Source organism: Bubalus bubalis, chromosome 15, assembly GCF_019923935.1.
Source record: "Bubalus bubalis isolate 160015118507 breed Murrah chromosome 15, NDDB_SH_1, whole genome shotgun sequence".
Taxonomy (NCBI): domain Eukaryota; kingdom Metazoa; phylum Chordata; class Mammalia; order Artiodactyla; family Bovidae; genus Bubalus; species Bubalus bubalis.
This window is the reverse complement of record NC_059171.1, coordinates 18,118,998-18,132,524: the sequence shown is the minus strand read 5'-3', so window position 1 is coordinate 18,132,524 and position 13,527 is coordinate 18,118,998. Positions and strand designations below refer to the sequence as shown.

Here is a 13,527-nt window from a genome sequence, read left to right as displayed (position 1 = left end):
CAGCTTTTTCACTCTCGTCTTTTACCTTCATCAAGAGGCTTTTTAGTTCCTCTAAGTTTTCTGCCATTAGAGTGGTATCATTTGAATATCTGAGGTTGTTGATATTTCTCCCGGCAATCTTGGTTCCAGCTTTGAGTCATCCAGCCTGGCATTTTGCCGTTGTACTCTGCATATAAGTTAAATAAGCAGGATGACAGTATATAGCCTTGATGTACTCCTTTCCCAATTTTGAACCAGTCCGTTGTTCCATGTTGGCTACTAACTGTTGCTTCTTGTCCCGCATACAGGTTTCTCAGGAGACAGGTAAAGTGGTCTGGTATTCCCATCTCTTTCAGAATTTTCCAGTTTGCTGTGATCCACACAGTCAAAGGCTTTCGTGTAGTCAATGAAGCAGATGTTTTTCTGGAATTCCCTTGCTTTTTCTATAATCCAATAGATGGCAATTTGATCTCTGGTTCCTCTGCCTTTTCTAAATCCAGCTTGAACATCTGAAAGTTCTCAGTTCACGTACTGCTGAAGCCTAGCTGGAAGGATTTTAAGCATAATCTTGCTAGCATGTGAAATGAGTGCAATTATATGGTAATTTGAATATTCTTTGGCATTGCCTTTATTTGGGATTGGAATGAAAACTGACCTTTTCCAGTCCTAGAACATTGCTGAGTTTTCCAAATTTGCTGACATATTGAGTGCAGCACTTTCACAGAATCATCTTTTAGGATTTGAAATAGCTCAGCTGGAATTCTGTCACCTCCACTAGCTTTGTTCGTAGTAATGCTTCCTAAGGCCCACTTGACTTTACACTCCAGGATGTCTGGCTCTAGGTGGGTGACCACACCATCATGGTTATCTGGGTCATTAAGACCTTTTTTGTCTAGTTCTGTGTATTCTTGCCACCTCTTCTTACTCTCGTCTCCTTCTGTTAGGGCCTTGCTGTTTCTGTCCTTTATTGTGCCCATCTTTACATGAAATGTTCCCTTGGTATCTCCAATCTTCTTGAAGAGATCTTTAGTTTTTCCTATTCTATTGTTTTCCTCTATTTCTTTGCATTGTTCGCTTAAGAAAGCTTTCTTATCTTTCCTTGCTATTTTCTGGAACTCTGCATTCAGTTGGGTGTATCTTTCCCTTTCTCCTTTGCCTTTCACTTGTCTTCTTTTCTTAATTACTTGGAAGGCCTCCTCAGACAACCACTTAGCCTTCCTGCATTTCTTTTTCTTGGGATGGTTTTGGTCACTACCTCCTGTACAATGTTACAAACCTCCATCGATAGTTCTTCAGGCACTAATCCCTTGAGTCTATCCATCACTTCCACCACATAATCAAAAGGGATTTGATTAAGGGCATACCTGAATGGTCCAGTGGTTTTCCCTACATTCTTTAAGTCTGAATTTGGCAAAGAGTTCATGATCTGAGCCACAGTCAGTTCCAGGTCTTGTTTTTGCTGACTGTATAGAGCTTTCCCATCTTCAGGTACAAAGAATATAATCAATCTGATTTCAGTATTGACCATTTGGTGATGTCCATGTGTAGAGTTGTCTCTTTTGTGGCTGGAAGAGGGTGTCTGCTATGACCAGTGCATTCTGTTGGCAAAACTCTGTTAGCCTTTGCCCTGCCTCATTTTGTACTCCAAGGCTAAACTTGCCTGTTACTCCAGGTATCACCTGACTTTCTACTTTTGCATTCCAGCCCCCTATGATGAAAAGGATATCTTTTTTTTTTTTTTGGTGTTCTGGAAGGTCTTGTAGGTCTTCATATAACCAGTCAACTTCAGCTTCTTTGGCATCAGTGATTGGGACATAGATTTGGATTACTGTAATGTTGAATGGTTTGCCTTAGAGATGAACAGAGATCATTCTGTCATTTCTGAGACTGCATCCAAGTACTGTATTTCAGACTCTTTAGTTGACTATGAGGGCTACTCCATTTCTTCTAAGGGATTCTTGCCCATGGTAGTAGATATAATGGTCATCTGAATTAAATTTGCCCATTCCCATCCATTTTAGTTCACTGATACCTAAAATGTCAATGTTCACTCTTGCTATCTCCTGCTTGACAACATCCAATTTACCTTGATTCGTGGATCTCACATTCCAGGTTCCTACACAACATTCTTTACAGTACTGGACTTTACTTTCACCACCAGACACATCCACAACTGAGTGATATTTCCGCTTGAGCCCAGCCTCTCCATTCTTTCTGGAGCTGTTTCTCCACTTCTCCCCAGTAGTGTATTGGACACCTACCCACCTGGAGGGCTCATCGTCCAGTGTCATATCTTTTTGCCTTTTCATTGTGTTCATGGGGTTCTCGAGGCAAGAATACTGAAGTGGTTTGCCATTCCCTTCTCCAGTGAACCACGTTTTGTCTGGCCCTAAGTAGCAGGGACATGCCCTTCAGCTGCTCCACGTGGCCAGGCGACATGCCGACATGCCCAGTTCTCCCACCGTTGGTTCTCACGGAGCACACAAACCTTCTCTGGGCACCAGGCATCAGTCAGCACGCCACCCAAAGGCACTGCTGGAGTCCCCGGGCCTTAGCTGGCATCTAACAACCACCTTGAAGAGAGAGACTTTGGAATCTCACACATTTGAAGCCATATCCTATCCACATGACTTACAATCTGTGCAAATGTGGCAAACAACCTTTCTAAGCTTCCATTTCCTAATCTCTATGTGTGTGTTAGTCGCTCAGTCGTGTCCAACTCTTTGTGACCCCATGGACTGTAGCCCGCCAGGCTCCTCTGTCCATGGGATTCTCCAGGCAGGAACACTGTGGTGGGTTGCCACTTCCTTCTCCAGGGGATCTTCCCGACCCAGGGATCAAACCTGTGTCTCCTGCATTACAGGCAAATACTTTAAGTATGGATAGTTAATTGCTTCCTTGAGGATTAAGTGAAATACTATATGTAAAGCACTTTCATAGTTCTTCATGGGTGCTAATTGTTCAAAAAAAGTAATGAGAAGTGTGATTCCTGTCAATATGGAGTAAATAACTCCACCCTGTGTCTCACACTGAATACAACTAACAACCTTGGACAGAATTCATGGAGCAGTTATATGAGGACACTGAAAAGAAAATGGTAGCAGGCTGATGGGGGATGGAACTAGAATTGGAAATACCCCCCAAACAGTAGTCAGTTTCTCCATTTTCTTTTCTTTGATATTTCCTATCCTGGATCAATGGCAGTTCAAAACCCAGAACAGTCTGCTGGGTATGCAAAGAAATAGCTTTAGGAGATGCCCTCTATTATTTATCTTTTTTTTTTTTTAAAGATATTTAGCCCCTATGGGGAAATTCCCTATTTCCATTTGTTTTGTTTTTCCTTTCTCTCCAGTCCCAGTCCCCAAACAGTGCATTAGCAACTGCAGAGGCAGCGGCAGTCAAGTAGATACTTAAAACCTTGGGGGAGAGGAACTCTTATGCTGGTCAGAGAAACTGATCCCTAGGATACCCCCATTCTTTTTTTTTTTTTTTCCTCTTTCTCTCCTCTTGCTGCTCAGTCCTAGAGGCGCATAGTCATGGGATGTGTACAGTAGAATTGAATTGTTGTTTTCTAGCCAGAGGAAGAGGAAGAAAAACCTCTGAGAGCCACAAAGAGTAGGGAAGAATCACAGAGAGGAGGGAACTTAAAAAAACAATTTTATAATTGTATCTGAAATGAGCTTGCCCGCCAGGGGATCCATATGCATAAATCTAACCTCAAACATTCTACCAAAATTTTTGAGAAGTGATTTTACAGGGGAAACCACTGCCCAGACCCCAGGTGGTCATGGGGTGGCACACAAGTGGGACAGATTCAGATAACACTGCAAAAGTTTTGAAACTAAATTGACAATAGAACCATAGTTCACAGAATTAGGTAGGAAAACTGTTACCCAAAACTAACCAGATTTAAAAAGTTCCGCATCAGATTTGAACAAAACTGAAAATCACATATAATAATATTGCTGCTGCTAAGTCGCTTCAGTCGTGTCCGACTCTGTGCGACCCCATAGACGGCAGCCCACCAGGCTCCGCTGTCCTTGAGATTCTCCAGGCAAGAACACTGGAGTGGGTTGCCATTTCCTTCTCCAGTGCATGAAAGTGAAAAGTGAAAGTGAAGTCACTCAGTCGTGTCCGACTCTTAGTGACCCCATGGACTGCAGCCTACCAGGCTCCTCCGTCCATGGGGTTTTCCAGGCAAGAGTACTGGAGTGGGGTGCCATTGCCTTCTCCGATAATAATATTAAGAACTGCTAATATACAGTACAAAATTCCTTACAAGTGAGGAAGAAAGAAAATATTAACATTTAGCAAGGGAAAAGGCAATTAAGTAATACCAAACCCTGGGTAGGGCTTCCCTGGTGGCTCCGTGGTAAAGAATCCACCTGCCATTGCAGGAGATGTGGATTCAATCCTTGGGTAGGGAAGATCCCCTGGAGAAGGAAATGGCAACCCACTCCAGTATTCTTGCCTGGGAAACCCCATGGACAGACCCATAGAGTTGCAAGAGTCAGACATGACTTAGTAACTAAACAACAACCACAACAAAATGCAAATTAGAACCACAATGAGAAACCACCATCAGATCAGATCAGATCAGTCACTCAGTCATGTCTGACTCTTTTCGACCCCATGAATTGCAGCACGCCAGGCCTCCCTGTCCCTCACCGACTCCCGGAGTTCACTCAGACTTACGTCCATCGAGTCAGTAATGCCATCACCTAACCAAATGGCTAAAAATATTTTTAAACATAAAATGCCAAATGCTGGCAAGAATGTGAAGCAGCTAGAACTCTCACATGCTGCTTAGTTCAGGTCAGTTCAGTCGCCCAGTCATGTCCGACTCTTTGTGACCCCATGGACTGCAGCACACCAGGCTTCCCTGTCCATCACCAACTCCCAGAGCTTACTCAAACTCATGTCCATTGAGTCAGTGATGCCATTGAATCATTTCATCCTCTGTCATCCCCTTCTCCTCTCACCTTCAATCTTTCCCAGCATCAGGGTCTTTTCCAATGAGTCACTTCTTCAAATCAGGTGGCCAAAGTATTGGAGTTTCAGCTTCAGCATCAGTCCTTCCAATGAATATTCAGGACTGATTTCCTGTAGGATGGACTGGTTGAATCTCCTTGCAGTCCAAGGGACTCTCAAGAGTCTTCTCCAACACCACAGTTCAAAAGCATCAAATCTTCGGCACTCAGCTTTCTTTATAGTCCAACTCTCACATCCATACATGACTACTGGGAAAATCATAGCTTTGACTAGACAGACCTTTGTTGGCAAAGTAATGCCTCTGCTTTTTAATATGCTGTCTAGGTTGGTCATAACTTTTCTTCCAAGGAGCAAGCATCTTTTAATTTCATGGCTGCAGTCACCATCTGCAGTGACTTTGGAGCCCAAGAAAATAAAGTCTGTCACTCTTTCCATTGTTTCCCCATCTGTTTGCCATGAAGTGATGGGACCAGATGCCATGATCTTAGTTTTCTGAATGTTGAGCTTTAAGCCAACTTTTTTCACTTTCATCAAGAGGCTCTTTAGTTCTTTGCTTTCTGCCATAAGGGTGGTATCATTTGCATATCTGAGGTTATTGATATTTCTCCCAGCAATCTTGATTCCAGCTTGTGCTTCATCCAACCCAGCATTTCTCATGATGTACTCTGCATGTAAGTTAAATAAGCAGGGTGACAATATACAGCATTGATGTACTCCTTTTCCTATTTGGAACCAGTCTGTTGTTCCATGTCCAGTTCTAACTGTTGCTGTTATGAATCTGTTGTTCATACAGATTTCTCAAGAGGCAGGTCAAGTGGTCTGGTATTCCTATCTCTTTCAGAATTTTCCACAGTTTATTGTGATTCACACAGTCAAAGGCTTTGGCATAGTCAATAAAGCAGAAGTAGATGTTTTTCTGGAACTCTGTTGTTTTTTTCATGATCCAGAGGATGTTGGCAATGTCATCTCCATTCCTCTGCCTTTTCTAAATCCAGCTTGAACATCTGGAAGTTCACAGTTCATGTACTGTTGAAGCCAAATACTTCTCATGGGAATGCTTCTCATGGGAATGAAAAATGCTGCTTATGGGAATAAAATGAAAATGCTGCTCATGGGAATGAAAAATGGTACTTCCATTCTGGAAAAGCAGTTGGAAGATTTTAGTAAAGTTAAATATACACTTGCCCTATGACTCGCAGTTCACTCCTGATATTTACCCTAAAGAAATGAAAACATATGTTCACCCAAAAATCTGTGCATGAATCTTAATAGCATATTTTATGAATAGATAAATCTTAGTATTTATCTATTCATAAATACCAAATACTGGGAAAAAAAACCCAAATGCCCTTGAACAAATGAGGGGATAAGCAAGCAGTGATATACCCATGTAAAGGTGTACTACTCAGTAATAAAAAAAGAATGAATCAAAGATACATGCAGCTACATGAATGAATCTCAGTGACATTATGCTGAGTGAAGGAAGCTAGTCGCAAAAGGTTACATATTCTCTGCTTCCACTGATGTGACTTTCCGGGAAAAGTTAAACTGTAAGAACAGAGAATCGATCACCCAAGGCTTGGGGTGAGGGGAGGGTTTGGCTAAAAGGGAAGCAAAAGAGAAAGAACACTTTCTTTTGGCCAACAGTTTGTGATGAAATTGTTCTGTATCCTGACTGCAATGATGGTTATACGAAATTATACACATGTTAGAACTGCACACCAAAAAAGTCCATTTTTACTATTGTAGTTTTTGTTGTTTAGTTGCTAAGTAGTGTCCAACTCTTTTGTGACCTCATGGACTGTAGCTCCTCTGTCCATGCAATTCTCCAGACGAGAATACTGGAGTGGGTAGCCATTCCCTTCTCTGGGTGATCTTCCCGACCCAGAGATTGAACTTGTTCTCCTGATTGGCAAGCGGATTCTTTACCACTGAGCCACCAGGGAAGCCCATTTTTACTATATGTAAATTTTTAAAATAATTGTAAAATAATAGCAATTGATACAGTTTATATAGTTTCAGATAAGACTTTAAGTAACTTTTTAATTGCAAAATGCTAATTATCTTGTTACACATAAACCCTAAGAAAAACATTTGCTGCCAGAACTCACTTAAAAAGGTATGCCTTAGTCCTTGAAGAGCTGCCTACTTTAAAGTCTCCTTTCCTCCCTTTGGTGCCCTCACTTTCCTATCCCCTCTCAGTTGCTCTGCTCTGTCTCCGCTTCTCTCACTTCCTCCTTTTCTGTGCTTTTGTCTTCATCCTAGCTTAACTGGTCATATATTAACCTGAGGTATGTATTTTACATTATATTTTTTGCCACTTAAAAAGAAAAAAACCAAAAACTTATACTCCTTGTTTTTTTTGTTTTTAGTTGAATGACTTGAACAAAATTAAAATATTCTGTCAAATTACTTAAAGTTGATTTTTACCTGTGAATGATTTTCAACACTGACATTTCCCCCTTAGTTGCTCAGGAGTTCTCAAGAAAAAACAAAAACTTCCTCTTGCTCTGGTCAGGTGAAGAGGCAGATTTTTCTGCTTAAAGTTGATATAACTTTCATTGTCTTACATTATGAAGATGAAAGTTTATATAGTCTAGATCCTTTTTTTGAAAAACAATTACATCAAAAGTGAAATTGCATATTTTTAAAAAATTTCTTTGGAGAGAGGCACGTACAGCAATAGTGCATTCATTTTTAGGTATATAACCCTTCTGAAGTCAACATATTTGTTTGCAACTAAGCAGCTACCCATAAAACAATCATCTCAGAGATTGACTGAAGGTTAACTTACAAATGGTTGGTGACAAACAAGCAGCCATTTGTATGTAAAGGTGATAATCAGGAATTAAATTGAGTATTAGAAAAGATGTCAGACCATGAAGAAAAATAGGTTTGAGAGATTGTATTAAGGAAAAGATTTTACCTAGACTTATATGCTGATCATTTCATGATATATAAAATTATTGAAACATGTTGTACACCCAAGAGTAACATAATATTATAAGTCAATTATACTTCAATAATAAAAGAAATAAAGATGAGCTGTATTAAGAAAAAGAAGAAAAAACTTGCTTGTGGATTTACAAGGTAAAGGCTATAAAAAGTTTGGTAGACTAAGAATTTCTGTACGAATAGAAAATTTGAACCAGCTAATCATATAACAAGATAGCTCTTTTGCATAAACCAAAGAGAAAAGATGTCTTACTCTTATCTCCATTGCCATCTTCATGTTTTATTCCACTGTCCTTTTCATCTTCATCTTCTGAGTTTTCTACTTCCTGAATAGCCATCCTTTTCCCCTTGGTTTGAGTCTTAGATACAGGTTCAGAATTTTTCAGATCTCTTTCAACCTCTGACAAGGTTTTCTACAACATAATCACCATGTTAAAGAAAATTTTTTTTCTTTAGTAAAAAATACAACTATTCTTGCAGGTAATAATATGAAGATATTGAAAAGTGAATAAAGATAACTAAGATAAAGCTTTTTATGGTGGTCTTTATTTTTCTTTTCAAACAACTTCATTGATTTCTCTGATTATAATTATATATTTCTATTATAAAAAATTAAAGTATAACAAGCATAGAAAGGGAAAAAAAACTATCTGCAATCTCATCTCTCAGATAAACTACTGATATTCTGATGATCATCTTCCTAGATATGTTTGTATGCGTATAAACTTGCAGACATGTCCAAAAGTTTTATAAAAATTAAACCATACTGCTGCTGCTGCTAAGTCGCTTCAGTCATGTCCGACTCTGTGCGACCCCATAGACGGCAGCCCACCAGGCTCCCCCGTCCCTGGGATTCTCCAGGCAAGAACACTGGAGTGGGTTGCCATTTCCTTCTCCAATGCATGAAAGTGAAAAGTGAAAGTGAAGTCGCTCAGTCGTGTCCAACTCTTAGCGACCCCATGGACTGCAGCCTACCAGGCTCCTCCATCCATGGGATTTTCCAGGCAAGACTACTAGAGTGGGGTGCCATTGCTTTCTCCAAAACCATACTACACATGCTTTTAAAGAGTAATATTTAAAGGTTCAGCAGATTTACTTGTATCCCATCATAAAGGAAATCAACCCTTAATATTCATTGGGAGGACCGATGGTGAAACTGAAGCTCCAATACTTTGTCCACCTGATGCAAACAACTGACTCATTTGAAAAGATCCTGGTGCTGGGAAAGACTGAAGGTGGGAGGAGAAGGGGATAACAGAGGATGAGACGGTTGGATGGCATTACTGACTTGACAGACATGAGCTTCAAGCTTATGCAGTTACCCTGGCCACCAAGTTCCATGGGGGCAGCAGAAGGCCCAGATAGGTACTACACACTCAGTGGGTTTGTATCACAGCTGAGGAATCTCACATTTAGAAAACTCAACACCCATATTTTATAATGTTGTTGTTGTTCAGTCGCCCAGTCATGTCCAACTCTCTGCGACCCCATGGACTCCAGCACTCCAGGCTTCCCTGTCCTTTACTATACCTCCTGGAGTTTGCTCAAACTCATGTCCATTGAGTTGATGCCATCCAACCATCTCAGCCTTCACATATGAAAAGCCAGCTCACTGGAAAAGACCCTGATGCTGGGAAGGACTGAGGGCAGGAGGTGAAGGGGGAAACAAAGGCTGAGATGGCTGGATGGCATCGACTCAATGGACATGAGTTTGAGTAAACTCCAGGAGCCAAACTGTCGCAAAGAGTTGGACATGACTGGGCGACTGAACAACAACAACATTATAAAATATGGGTGTTGGGACATGAGTTTGAGCAAGCTCCGGGAGTTGGTGATGAACAGGGAAGCCTTGGCTCATTGGCTTGCCATGCCATGAGTAACAAAGTCTTCTGTGCCTGACCCAGGAGTCCTGTATATTCTTCTAGGCCACCTTGCTAAGTTTTAAATAGGGTAAAGTCTCAGACCCTTCATAGTTTTTGACACTTACCTCCACTCTCTAGGTCTGAACACAGATCCCCTAAGTACATATCTGAGTCAGTTTACTGTCAATGATGCTATGCTTACCATACAAATTAAAGGAAGAAACACTCTTTCATGGCCATTAAGCTCATGCCTAATCCTACCTAGGAACTTCTACACCACTCTGCATAATAAACTGAAATTGGCTCAAAGAAAAGGATTGCCTACAACGCTGCAGGAAAGAGAAAATTATTTATCCTTTAGGAGTAGGTTAATGATTTTGGACAGTTTAAGAGCCTGCTTTCTTTCACTTCAAATACATGTTAACACCGCGGGGTGTCTGAGATGTATCTACAATTTAAAGTTGTGTCCTATTCATTCCTCAGTATCATTTATCCAGCAAGGCTGGTATCATCTTAACATAAACCCAGAAAAAGCAAACTATAGAATTAGGTGAGGGATTGCTTTCTGTACTTACTTTGGCCAACTCATTATCAGGTTCAACAGCCAGTACTTTATTCAAGTCTTCTATAGCTTCCTGGAGCTTGTTTTGATGCTTATATGTGGTGGCACGGCGCAGGAGAGCTGAAAATTTACCATAATAAAAGTTATATTTCTTAACATATGGCATTCTGATTATGACACATTCTTCAAGGGGAAGAATTTAGAATGCAATTGTGCAAACTAGACCCATTTTAAGATTCTTACAAATATAGAAAATGATCCTGAGGTCAAACAGAAGAGGCTGCAATAAAAAATTGTCCCTTCCAACAGCCTGGCCCTCTGACAGCTCCAGGCTCTGCCAGTTCCCCCAAGGCTGAGAGACTCCACATCTTAACCCTTTGAAGGCACCATGCTGTGCTACAATATTGGGAAGCTCTTCAGTAAATAATATGTTCCTCCTTATAATCATCATGACTATTATTTCTACTTTCTGAAAACTTAAAAAGCCTTTCACTTAAATGTGGTATTTATATTAATAACCAAGCACCTAACTCAGAATATGGGTCCTTAGTGAAGTCTTTATAGCAATCTAAAATGAATAGGAACAGAGAGAATCTTGGTGTTTAAGTCCAGCTAAGTTCAGAAATTGCACACTTTGGTAAACTGTATCAGAGAATTTTTGAAGGTTACAGCATCTAATTTGATAATTTTTAATACCAAAATGAATCATGATTAATTATGCCATAAGAGAACTTTGTGTAGTAAGCCATGATTTTGAAAAGAATCAGGCTTTGTAATTCTGGAATTTATATCTGATTCTGTAATTTAATTCTGTAATTTATATCTGATTTATTTTAATAACACTATTTTAAAACATAAATTTGGCTAGTTTGATTTTAGTCTTAGAATGAGCCAGGAAAATCTAGAGGATAAATCATTTCATCATTAATATAAAAAAATTATAGCATAAGTACAAATTGAGCTATTACTGTTCCTATTCAGATTTCAGAAGGCACTGTCCATAAAGAAATATTCATGATATAACAATTACCATTTTAAAAAACTCTTTATTTTTGGAGATAATTTCAGATTTACAGAAAGTTGCAAAGCTAATACAGACAGTTCTCATATACCCCAACCCAGCTTTAAGGCTAACATCTTACATAACTATGATATATTTGCCAAAACTAAGAAATATTGTTAACTAAACATTAGACTTTATGTGGATTTCACCAATTTTTCCACTAATGTCTGTTTTCTGCTTCAGGTTATAACCATATACTATGCTGCATTTAGAACAATTAATTTTTGAGTAAAAAATAGTTTCAAAGAGGATGATATTTATCCACTTAAGAAAATCTAAGAATTCTTAATGTTTTATGGCCATACTGATTACTAGATTTGGCTCTGTCAAACTTGTTTTTTTATATAGTGAAGATTCTGGTGCTTAAGAAATTATTCAAATGGGGAAAAATGAAAATGGAAGACCATTCTAGTGCAGAAGAGTAGCACAGTGGTTGAATGTGGACTCTGGAGTCTCATCCAGTGTCAAGTCCTGGCTGTCACTTGCCAGCTGGGTGATGTCAGGTGAGTTGTTCAGTCCCCCAGTGTGTCCATGTCCCTTTGTAAAATGAGTGTGCTAGTAACAGCTGTTGGTGTTTAGTTGCTAAATCATGTCTAACTCTTTTGTGAACCCATGGGCTGTGTAGTCTGCCAGTCTCCTCTGTCCTTGAGATTTCCCAGGCAAGAATACTGGAGTGGGTTGCCATTGCCTTCTCCCGGGGATCTTCCCAACCCAGGGATCAAACTCGTATCTCCTGCATTGGCATGTGAGTTCTTTATCACTAAGCCACCTGGCAAGTCCACTAAAAACAGTACCTGCACCTTTACTGAGCTGTTGTGAAAAGTAATGGAGTTAATATATGTACTGCATGGCACAGGGCCTGGCACAGTGGTGGTGTGGAGACTGTAAAACCTTTACTGGGCACCTGCCTAAAGCTAGGCCCCCACCCGTATGCTGTGATAGAGACAACATCCAAGCAAAGAAGAACTTTACTGGGGAGGGAGGGCATCCGTGACGATGACGGTTGGGCTGATGCACCAGGATCCATCCTCAGCGCACCCATGGTTTCCGCCCACCCATGTCTGTAGGCATGTGGAAAAAAAAGTAAGTGGTTGTATTTATCTGAATCCATAGTATTTAGAAATAGAATGAATCTATTATAATTTATGCCTCTCCCTTTTGGAATGACTCCTTGGTAACAGAAAAGGAGAGGAGAGTCTGACTTGCATACTTCAGGCTTGGACCGCAAGAAGGTAGTGTAGGAAATCAGAACAGAGGACGGGTGTTGGTGGAAAGATGTAGTCAGCTCTGGACACACTTAATTTAAAATGGTCTATGGACATCTAGGTGGAAAACCCAAAAAGCAGCTGGTGGAACGTTCTAGAGCTCTGGTGTGAGCTTATTAATAAATATTTAAAAAATCATATTTAAATTTATTTTTTAGATAAAAAGATACAGTTCAATAAGCCAGTCAGAAAAAGATAAATACTGTATGATTTAATTTGTATGAGGTACCTAGGATAATAAAATCACAGAGACAGAGAGTAGACTGGTGGTTGCCAGAGGCTGGGGTGGGTAGAGAGGATAAAGAGTTGCTGTTTCATGGGTACATTTTCAAGATTTAAAAAGTTCTGCAGGTGGACAGTAGAGCTGACTGCACAACAATATGAATGTACTTAAGACCACTGAACCCTGTACTTAAAAATGACTAAGATGGTAAAAGTTTGTGCTATGTCAATTTTACCACAATTTTTTAAAAATTGAAAGGAAACAAAACCCCCACAAACTACAGTTCAAATGCAAGCGTGAGATATTTGTTTAAAAACGCATGTAGGACTTCCCTGGTAGTCCAGTGGTTAAGAATCCAGCTGCCAATGCAGGGAACGTGGGTTTGATCCCTGGTTGGGGAAATAAGATCCAACAGACTGAGGGGAGCTAAACCCATGCACCACAACTACTGAAGCCCACGTGCTCTAGAGCCCTGCTGCACGACAAGAGAAGCCGCCGCGGTGAGAAGACTGCGCATCACAACGAAGAGTGGCCCCCACTCGCCACAGCTAGAGAAAGCTTGCGGGCAGCCATGAAGACCCAGTGCAGCCAAAAAGAATTAAAAACAAAAACATATACACTTTGTT

General features: G+C 40.3%; 1 protein-coding gene across 1 annotated transcript in view; it reads right to left on the bottom strand.

Moving 5' to 3' along the window:
* Positions 1 to 13,527, bottom strand: part of SPAG1 (sperm associated antigen 1) — an 84,931-nt gene that overhangs the window by 42,011 nt on the left and 29,393 nt on the right. The window contains exons 9-10 of the mRNA XM_025265084.3: positions 10,364 to 10,470; positions 8,180 to 8,339 (exon numbers count right to left, since the gene is read on the bottom strand). Of these exons, the coding sequence (XP_025120869.3) occupies positions 8,180 to 8,339; positions 10,364 to 10,470 (267 nt within the window). The remainder of the gene's footprint in view (positions 1 to 8,179; positions 8,340 to 10,363; positions 10,471 to 13,527) is intronic.